The sequence below is a fragment of the Erpetoichthys calabaricus genome, chromosome 4 (assembly GCF_900747795.2).
Source record: "Erpetoichthys calabaricus chromosome 4, fErpCal1.3, whole genome shotgun sequence".
NCBI classification, from domain to species: Eukaryota; Metazoa; Chordata; class Cladistia; order Polypteriformes; family Polypteridae; genus Erpetoichthys; species Erpetoichthys calabaricus.
Genome location: NC_041397.2, coordinates 128,048,745 through 128,059,783, shown reverse-complemented (window position 1 = coordinate 128,059,783; position 11,039 = coordinate 128,048,745). Strand labels below are relative to the sequence as shown.

Sequence of the window (11,039 nt, the reverse complement as noted above, 5' to 3'; positions counted from 1 at the left end):
TCAGATATTTCATTCTGGAAAACGCTGCTTCGCACATATGATGACCGTTTGCTAATGGCGATAGGCAGTGTATGGACTTAGCCACAAGGCCGTACAGGCGTACACTCCCATTTCCTTCTCAGTTCCATATTGGCTAGCCGCTAGTCACGTGACTTCACATGTACTCCTGGGTGTCAGCCCATTTCAACCGAACTTAATATTCAAGTAAGCAAATCGGCTTTCGGCGTCACCATACCGACCCGGCCGACAAAGATTCCGCGGCGTTGAGACCCCTTACTCGCTGGAGTCCAGAGACCCTACACCTGCACGGCCGCCATTACGTACACTTTAATATACACGTCCACGGCCGCCAAAGTCCTTGCCCACGGCCGCATGCGGCCGTACGGCCGCAGGTTGCGCACAGCTGCTATAATGTATGCTATATTACTGTTTCTTGGGTTTGGGGCTCAGTAGCACTCCCTTGTGGTATATATATGTATATGTCTGTGTCTTTTGTGTTTTAAGGCATGATGGTGCAATGGTTAGCACTGCTGCCTTAGCGCTCTGATCACATTTTTAACCACATTAATCAGTCAAGCATAATTGGCAGATGCCAGCCCTTGGGGACAGTTAAATCATCCTTGCGCCATTATATGGCACTCCACAAACTAGTTCATTTCCTCCTTCCCCATTGATTTCAATACATTTTGCAGAGTTTGGCGTAGTTCCAGAATATTTCTGTGATTTCACTGAACTCATGGTGAAGCGAAGTACATTGAATTAACTCATCACTATTTAAGAAGCATTTGAAGCTGCATTATTTTTATTTTCTGTAAGTTTCAATGCTTTTCTTTAAAGTTTTTTCTGGCACGCATAGACTATCATTTTAAGCTGCTGGGGGAACTTTTTTTTTTAATAAGTAATGCTTCAAATTTAGAGCACAACATTCTGGAACAAATTTATGCTGTAATTATGAAAAATTAACAGTAAAGCAGCTGTGATAAGAACAGGTTATCCAGCCTCAAAATTTGCCAGTTCTCTTCACCTGAATTCTTCAAAATTGTCATGTTTGAAGGACCCTAAAGTAATACCATTTACCACACTGCTTAGTAACTTATTTTAAGTGTATGTGGTTTTCTGTGCGAAGAAAAACTTTCTGATGTTTATGCAATATCTGCCATTAGCCGTATTTGCCCTGTGTCCCATTATTCTTTTTGAAGAATTAATTCTGAAGTTTTAAGTGGGATCCACAGTACTAAACTAATTCCCACCATAACATTTTAATCATGTCACCTCTTTATTTCTTTGTATATAAAGTAAAAAGGTTCATCTTTTTCATTCAGTCTTCATAGCTCATACCTGTTAGTCCTAGAATCGTTTTAATTACTCTTTTTATACTTTATGTATCAGTGCCATTTCTTTTTTCTAATCAGGAGATCTGGAGTACTATGTGCTATTTTTAAGTGCCCCAGAAGTTTGTTAAATAAGTTATGTACAGCATCTCTTAACTTGTGCTCTAAGCATTGGTATATATAACCTAACATCTTATTTGCCTCCTTAGTCATTTTTGCACATCTGTCTAGATGTAGTTAGAAGTCATAGTTGACTCTTCATCAGATACTCCTAATAAAGTATACTTTCAAGTTTTAAACATTCCATTCCATAATCAATTCTAAAATATTTCTACTTCTTACTTTTAACACTTTACATTTGCATACTTCATAATTTGACTTTCCATCAGGTTCATCCTTTAAGTCTTGTTTAATATTGCAGTGCATTATAGTTAAACTAAGAGCTTTAGTAGGTTTCTAATACAACATGCAGACAGGAGTTTTCAACCTCATAATGCACATTTCTAAAAGACAATTTTTGTTTTTTTGGAAGGAGGCTATACAAAGATGCAGAGTTTGTTGGATAAACTCCTTGCTAGGCCTTAACATTTGTGAACTGATTAGAATAAAACAAATTTCCTTTAATTAGCTACCAGCACTTCACCCATAATGTGAGCATCTTTCTTTTTGCCTTAGGATAGCACCAGCTTGAATAATACAGTAACGCACTATATTGAAAATAGCTTCTGTTCGCACTGTGGAATTCATCCATTTTTGGTCCAGTATAGTCAGAATATTTAGCAAGTTTTAGCAAATATTGACAGACATCTGTTCTGGCTCTGATGTTCCACAAATTTCCCTGTTTGCTTAGTCAGTTCTTTATATATCTTATATGTATCTTATTGTTTGTAGGCACTTATATGTGTTGTAATTTTGTTTGACGGCTAACTCTCACAGACAAAAGAGGCCACCCTTAGAACTAACATCTTGTTGTGATAAAATTAAGCCATTTATAGTCTACCTTAGGCAAGGCTGAGTCTACACTTATACTTTTTATTATTTATTTTTTTTAATGATAATGATCTCTGTCCATACTAGCAGTTTCATATCCCTGCCTACACTAAAGCAACTGAACACAACAAGCACCATGGAAACAACTCTTCAGCCCTCTGTTTTGACTGTTTTTTTTTTTCTGTGAATGGTGACCAGTCAGGGAATGCTGTAAATAGCATTATCCAACCAGTTAAGAGTGAAGTTAATAAGAATGTGCACATTAGAGTGTGATTCGAATGTTCGCTTTTTAAAGTCTGTGTTTTTGCCAATCCGCATTGCAGTCCTGAACTGCTGTTTTCAAAAGTGCATAAGTCGTGATAAAATTTTCAGAATTCTGTTTTCTGAGTTAACAACACCGGCATTGTGTGGATGATTTGCAAAAATGAAGACAATTGTCTATGTATTTAAATGAACACGTAGTTGTGTAGAATGTAGCCTGAATTGCCGGGAGTGTGACGAAATTTCTATGATAATGCAAGTCTAAAACTAGCTGTGGTTTTTCTTAAGTAAAAGCTATGACTGAAAATGAATAAATGTTATGCTTCTAATTCAGACTTTGTATTTCTGGATAAAATCAAATCATTAAGTAATGGCTGTCATTTTTTTTTTTACACTATATTGTTATGTTTGTTCTGTACTAAGTTCATTGTTCTACTACGCTATGAGATATTTGATTTTATAAATGTCACTTTTTACTGAATGTTCTTTCTGTATAGTTATTTTATATTCTTATTTTAACATAATTGTTTTTTTTTTTCTCCCCAGACCTTTTGGGCAATGTTACGAATTCTTAACATTGCACACAGTGAAAAAATACTTCCTCCCAATAATTGAAATGGTTCCACAGTTTTTAGAAAATCTTACAGATGAGGAGTTAAAAAAGGAGGCAAAAAATGAAGCCAAAAATGATGCTTTGTCTATGATAATCAAGTCATTGAAAAACTTAGCTTCACGGGTACCAGGGCAAGAAGAAACAGTAAAAAATTTAGAAATATTTAGATTAAAAATGATTCTTAGGTAAGTATTTTAAAAGTACTTTCAGTTTACTGTTTTTGAGCTTTTGTGAGGAAATTCTGCAATAGTTGCTGGCAAGTTTTGTTTTGATCACTTTAAATGCATTTTTTATACACAATTGTGTTAATGTTCTAAATGTCATATGAAGAAGTGTTTACTGTTGTATTTCTGCATTAATGGGCAAGGCTTTGTTGTCATTGCTATTTTTTTAGTAATGTTTTATAGTGTGTTGTTACTGTAACATTTTTTTCAGTGTTTATGCTATGTTTACAATATATATACTGTATGTATATATATATATATATATATATATATATATATATATATATATATATATATATATATATATACACACACATACACACACACACAGAGGGATAGAAGTTATGAGCATGTGCTTATAGCATGTTACTGCACCCACCACACAACAAACCACCAGGATTGATTTCTAAAGACAGAAAAAATATTTTACCTTAACTAAATAGTATTCAGGTGTCAGCCTTGGACAGGCCAGTTTAGTAAACTGGTGTGGACAGATCACACTCACCACAAGGTCCAGTTTGGGTTTGCCAATGAATATACTATGAATTTATAGAAAAGATTTTTTTTTGTTTTCTTATTTTTCATAGAAAGGGAAAATCTATTTACAGTGCAATACAACACCAAACTCAGCACTAAAAAAAGATGTTGACATACTTTTTATGAAAATCTCTTTACAATGCAATACATCACCAAAATAAGCACTAAAAAAGATGTTGACATACTTTTTATAACTCACAATTAAAATTGGGTTAAAAAAGTGTTCAAAATAACATTTTGTGTAAAGCAGGAAGTAGTAATCCTAATTAATAAATGAGACAAGACAATGGTGGATGGAGTAAATGCAATAGGAAATTATGTTTTAAATTTGTTCACAAAATAATTTATCCCATGTAGTTTAGTTCAAGAATAGAGGGCAAAGCTTATCTGTTGTTTGAGTCCCATCTGACTTTACTAAGGAAACCACAGAAAGCTAGTATTTAATATCAGAGACTAGGAGTAACTTAGCCAATATACAAGAACAGGGTCCTTGAGAGAGACAGTACGCAATAGACCATGTTTTGATTGGTACAAAATGTCTTAGCAATATGAATGCATCTTTTAAACCGTTGTGTATCATTTTTCTTGAAACCTATTTTTTGGGAACAAATAAATCGGAACCCAAGCAGGCATTAGTGCTTGCCTTTATAAGGCATCATCCTAGTGGTGATGAAGAATGAAAACATAGATCGCATTAGGCTACTGTAGTGCAGTGTTGCTTTATATTGTGGTTCAGTAAACAAGCTTGTTGTTTAAATGAATCTGTGGCAGCACAACCAAGGTGTCTTCTGTTTCCAGGTATCAGCAGAAGTATTTGGGAAGGTGTGCACTTTAAATGGAGTTGCTGTTCATAGGGAAGCTGTCTCAGTCTTAGGCCTTAGCCACATGTACCCAGGTATTTTTTTGAAAGTGGAGTTTTTCTCCTTTGTTTTTATATATATATATATATATATATATATATATATATATATATATATATATATATATATATATATATATATATATATATAAAAAATAAAAAATCATCCACATGTGCACAGGTTTTAAAAAATCTCCATCCACATGAAAGCACAAAAATCTGCTGTCAAGAGCACAAAACATGCATAGATAACAAAGAGAATGTCATTTAGATTAGTCCATTGCCCTTTTTGTTTTCACTCTGAAAAGTGTGTTCAGTTTGGAATTTGCGAAAATATGGGTGTCATGAAGTCTACCCAGCCTTTTCACTACTACGTCAATTAATGAACACTTGCAATCACAGGTAGCTAGTGTATGTAGAGAAAACCTCAGTGTGGGCGAATCAGCTCACACACACAATAGTGATGCCCTTGACAAACTTGTTGTAAATTATCGTGAGGAACAACCACTCTTTCTCAAATAAGTTCCACAAACCTAGATGTCTGTGTCATCAGAGTGTTCGATGTAGCAGTGACCTCCTTAGCACATTTTGACGCTCAGTGTTGTTTGTAAAGTAATTGTACATTTAAATGTAAACGTAAACAGTCCCTTTAACACCAGCACCACTATAACTATAACTGCATTTGCATGAAATTGCCTCACGTAAACAAAACAGATAATGGTGTACACACTAATGTCAAGCACAGAAAATACCAGCGCACACTTTACATTACATTACAAGCCAAAAACTGTCTATACTTAAACAGGGAACACTGAGTTTCTAAACATCTTTACCTTGGAAGGAATTTTTCAAAAGCTCTGTTTTCAGGGACCTAAAACTCTGTTTGCGTGTGCACGAAAGGCCAAAACACATACAAAAAGGTAAGTTTAAAAAAAAAAAAAAAAACACCTGGGTCCATGTGGAAAGGATCTTAGATTGACACTTTATAAGTGTGTGTGTGTATATGACAACAAGTGTCTTTTCCGTGTGATGCTTGAATGATATTTATAGACGGCATCTTCTTGTACAATGAGATTCATCTACTTAAGTTATGCATATCCTACCTGATAAAATTCTCTATATCTAATTTACTGTATATTCCATTGTACAGAAGTACCATTTTGGTGTTCACGGGGTATTTCAAACACTGCCTGAAAATCCTTTGAATGAAAGCTTGTGTTCCTGTAACACCTTGCACATTCAGAAGTGGTATCACAATTTACTGTTTGAACAAAACCATTTTTTTAACGCATAACTATTATTAGATCTACAGGATAAAGAAAATTAAATTTTTTTTTTAAAGAAGTATTCACTGTAACATTGCAGAAACAGGAGCCAAATAACCCTTCAGTTTTGTACATGTTGTAAAGATACACAAAGAAGGCAGAAAAAGGTTTGGTGAACCACCCCCTATATTGTACAGCGTACAAAGCAAAACAACTCTGTTTCAATAAATGGCTCCAGAGCATTGTCTGGTTCCATGTCTAAAACAGGGACAACTAAACACAAAAGGAGTTTTTATAATAGCCAGGAAGGAAGTGGTGGGGTCCAGTAGTTGAGGCCGGAAGTGACCTTGGTAGGAGGCGTGGTTAGGCAAGGGAAGCAGGAAGTGTTCTATGTTGGTTTCCCTTCAGGGAATCTGTAAGAGAAGGAGACAAAAGTTTAGTGCACTTTGAAAAAACTTGCTCTTGTTTTCCATCCTCGGTTAAGCCCTTAGCCTGCCTCCCAAGCACACGTTTGTGACAATGTACATGTCCTTATGCAAGTGGAGGGAAACCTCACAGATAACTGTTCTTAGAATTTGAATGCAGCAGCACTAACCTGCGTCATATTTAATTTCCATAATGTCTGCTCTGTAACTGATTTGTAAGTATGCTTAAAATGAATTGTATTAATCTATTACAAGATTTGTACTGGTCCTTGAAAACCTAGAGTGTCATGAAAAATTAACAAGCCGAAATCCAGTACTGAAAAGTCCCTGAAATTTACAAAAAAAAATTTTAAAGTGAATTCCACTAATTACAAATCATGAAATTAAACATCTGATAATTCAACATCAAAATGCCCACATCTTGGATTAATATTATGTTTTTAATGACCTTGCACATTTAACCAACTTGAATCCTGTTTTGCGTACGAATGTGTGGGTGAACTGTTAGATATGTAGTAGTCGTTAGTCTGCACATCTAATTTTTAGTGGAGAGTTAGCATTAAGTTATAAATAGTTAGGAAAGTAAATTGCATTGTGTATAATGTACATGTCACTGCGATTTATTGATCAGTTAGATTGCCAGGAATGTGCTTGTTTAACTTAACAAAGATAGACTTCTACAAGACAAATCAAACATGTATATGACTGTGTGCTGTTACTGTATGAAGTTTAACATTGGGACATAATGGTTGAGTCTGCTTTGAAAAGCCGCATGAAAGGAAGTAAACATTCTGAACTGAGGATTATCAAGGAAATCAGTAGTTAAGAATATTTTTGGACATTTTGCATGCCTATTGTTACTTCTGACAGACACACCCACAAGGTGTTTAAGTGCCAATGGATTAGCCTGCCGTAGCAGTAAGAGCTGTAATTGGGTTAGTGGTACAGTGATCCCTCGCTATATCGCGCTTCGCCTTTCGCGGCTTCACTCCATCGCGGATTTTATATGTAAGCATATTTAAATATATATCGCGGATTTTTTGCTGGTTCGCGGATTTCTGCGGACAATGGGCCTTTTAATTTCTGGTACATGCTTCCTCAGTTGGTTTGCCCAGTTGATTTCATACAAGGGACGCTATTGGCAGATGGCTGAGAAGCTAGATTGCTTACTTTTCTCTCTCTCTTGCGCTGACTATCTGTGATCCTGATGTATGGGGATTGAGCAGGGGGGCTGTTCGCACACCTAGACGATACGGACGCTCGTCTAAAAATGCTGAAAGATTATCTTCACGTTGCTATCTTTTGTGCAGCTGCTTCCTGAAACGACATGCTGCACAGTGCTTCGCATACTTAAAAGCTCGAAGGGCACGTATTGATTTTTGACTGAAAAACAAACTCTCTCTCTCTCTCTCTCTCTCTCTCTCTCTCTCTCTCTCTCTCTCCCCCCCTGCTCCTGACGGAGGGGGTGTGAGCTGCCGCCTTCAACAGCTTTGTGCCGCGGTGCTTCGCATACTTAAAAGCCAAACAGCCCTATTGATTTGTTTGCTAGAGATTGTTTTCTCTATCTATGTGACATTTTGTGCTCCTGACACGCACTCCTTTGAAGAGGAAGATATGTTTGCATTCTTTTAATTGTGAGACAGAACTGTCATCTCTGTCTTGTCATGGAGCACAGTTTAAACTTTTGAAAAAGAGACAAATATTTGTTTGCAGTGTTTGAATAACGTTCCTGTCTCTCTACAACCTCCTGTGTTTCTGCGCAAATCTGTGACCCAAGCATGACAATATAAAAATAACCATATAAACATATGGTTTCTACTTCGCGGATTTTCTTATTTCGCAGGTGGCTCTGGAACGCAACCCCCGCGATGGAGGAGGGATTACTGTACTTCTTCAGTTTTAATATGTGACTAAAAGTCTGAATGTCTGAAATCCTCTGGGTGTTAAATGTGATGGACATATTCATACAAGTCATGGCAGAGACATGGGTATCCTTTTTCAGGAAATGTTTCCTAGTTGTAAGTGAGACTTACATAGTGCGTGTTGATGCCCTTCTCAAAGTATGCCATGTACTTTTCACCCACAACAATTTACTGCCTAAAATATCCATCCATCCATCCATTCATTTTCCAACCCGCTGAATCCGAACACAGGGTCACGGGGGTCTGGAAGGTACTACTACTCCAACAGAGTAAAGTTCCTGTGTTTTTATGTGCGCTTTTAAGTGTTGAATTTCTAAGTTGCGCCCAAACCAAACATGCTTTTTTTCCTGATGTCTTTGTATCTTTTGCTTGTGCAAAATCAAAATATTGGCACAAGCCGGTTCTGTCCACGTCACATTTCAAGTGGCAGATTTGTTGTCTAGGAAACTATATGCTGTATTTGTTTTAAAAACAATGTCCATTTTAATAAGTCGTGAACAATTTTAAGTAGGCCACATGTTTGACCGGAGTGTAAAGTAATTGTGTTGCTTGGTATGGAAGGTCACAAAAATTGCTTAAATTTAAATTATACTGAAATTTGCGGACCCTGCTGTTAGCCATTACTACTGTAAGGACAATATATTTCTTTCGGAAAGTGAATGTCAAAAATATGTACAAAACATCCCATTAATGTATTTAGCTGCTTAGATACATTATTTTATAGTGATAATACTGTCAAGTTACAGAATGTGAACAGTATAATGTCTCATCAAGCACATTAAAATATTGACCTCTGTATTGCAAGTCACCAGGTTAATTACTCTTGATGCCTAAAATGCAGAGGATGAAATTCGGTTGTATACATTATCATTGAATACCTGTAGTTTTGCCACCATATACAGTTACTGTTTTACAGGTTTATCTTGTAATGTGCTCTTGGATGTCTTGGAAAACACAGTTAAATAAAATGTGGATTTTCTTCTGGTTGAATGGAGGGCATTTTAAAGATATCTTAAATGTTTGAGACTTAATTTGAGCAAAACTCACATTTACATCTGTCTGTGCAGCTACAAAATGGAGTAAAATTTAGCATGTTACATTGGATTTCAGTGGTGTTGTTTGGTCAAGTGGTTGTTTCAGTGCTGTTGTCTGTCCAAATCACCTTTTCACACAGTTTTTCTTCAAATCTCTTGCAATTAATTCAAGCTTTTAGAATGGCCTGAATGTAGGAATATAACCACTCCTGAAAACACCTAATTTTATGGGCTTAAATGTAATAATTAATAATTTTATGTTTTGTTCGGTGTCTTGCACTAACTATACATATGGCAATTAATGGCTTGATATTCTCTTTTTAAATTGGGCTGTGGAGTTTGGAGTGAAGGAACCCCCCCTTAAATTTAATACCAGGGTGGTTTCACACTCTGGGAATGCAAATGTGTTGGGGATTATTTTAAAACCCAAAGTGTATAAAACACTTTTTGATATTTATATTTCAACCTTTTTTAATGTAGCAACTTATTCTTTCTGATGTTTACAAAAAATTATCAGATTTTGAGTAGATAAAATCATCAGCCATTCCTTCAAAACAGTATGCTATTTCTATCATTTTAATGCATTAAAAAATCTGAATTTGTCAGAATTACTATAATTCTGTGCCAAACTTCAAGCCCAGATGTAACCTCGTTTAAAATGTATACGATCAAATCACTCTATTCCAGTGTGTTTGTTTATGTAAATTAATGCTGGGCTGTTAAACTGTTGCTGGGGGTGCCAGAATCCATCGAGGAGGAAAAATGAAAAACATTATTTGTACAAAATCTTAAATTATCTAGCCATTCCTAAATAATTAAATGGGCAGGCCATTTCATATTAGTGCAATATGCTGCTTGTTAAAACAGATGGCTTCCGCTCTTACGCGCACTTAGTGCTGCGTGGGTATTATGAACTATCGTATCTGTTCAAGTTCTATTTAAATTTTAAATATAAGTAAGTTTTATTTAGTCGACAGAAATATCTTTGGTAGGAATGTAAGTTAAATTTAGTCATCATTGCAGAAATTTTTCTTCACCATAGAAATTTAAATACTAAATTCAACTTACATTCGACTAAATAGAACCTACTTTTATCCAAATAGAACTTGAAAAGATATATTTTTTAGAATCTGACCGCGCATTTTCGATCGACTTGACACGCACTACATCGAGCCCACGTGCTATTGTGCTCTCGCCTGTCTGCCTCAATAAGTCACCGGATTTTCATTTTACTTTTTTACCGTTCATTTAATCATGGCTAGTCGCGAAAAAATTAGAAAATGGAAGGAGGATTACATTGAGTATGGCTTTACCAAAACAATTATTGATGGAGTAGACAGACCGCAGTGCATGCTTTGCAATGCAATATTTTCCAATTCCAACTTGAAGTCATCAAAGCTTGGTGAACATTTGCAAGTTAAACATGGTGGAAACACGAGAGAAGGGAATGATCTTAATTCCTTGAAGGCTAAAAGGGCACACTATGACATTAAAGGAACGCTTCCGAAGTTAGGGTTCGCTCCTGTGGATTAGCCCCTGCTTCTGGCATCATTCAAAGTTGCATACGAAGTGGCAAAA

At 35.9% G+C, this 11,039-nt stretch overlaps 1 protein-coding gene across 3 annotated transcripts in view; it reads left to right on the top strand.

Moving 5' to 3' along the window:
• Nucleotides 1-11,039, top strand: part of LOC114651134 (probable ubiquitin carboxyl-terminal hydrolase FAF-X) — a 420,397-nt gene that overhangs the window by 163,267 nt on the left and 246,091 nt on the right. For all 3 annotated transcript variants that reach the window (XM_051926098.1, XM_051926097.1, XM_051926099.1), the window contains exon 8: nucleotides 3,129-3,380. In XM_051926098.1, the coding sequence (XP_051782058.1) occupies nucleotides 3,129-3,380 (252 nt within the window). The remainder of the gene's footprint in view (nucleotides 1-3,128; nucleotides 3,381-11,039) is intronic.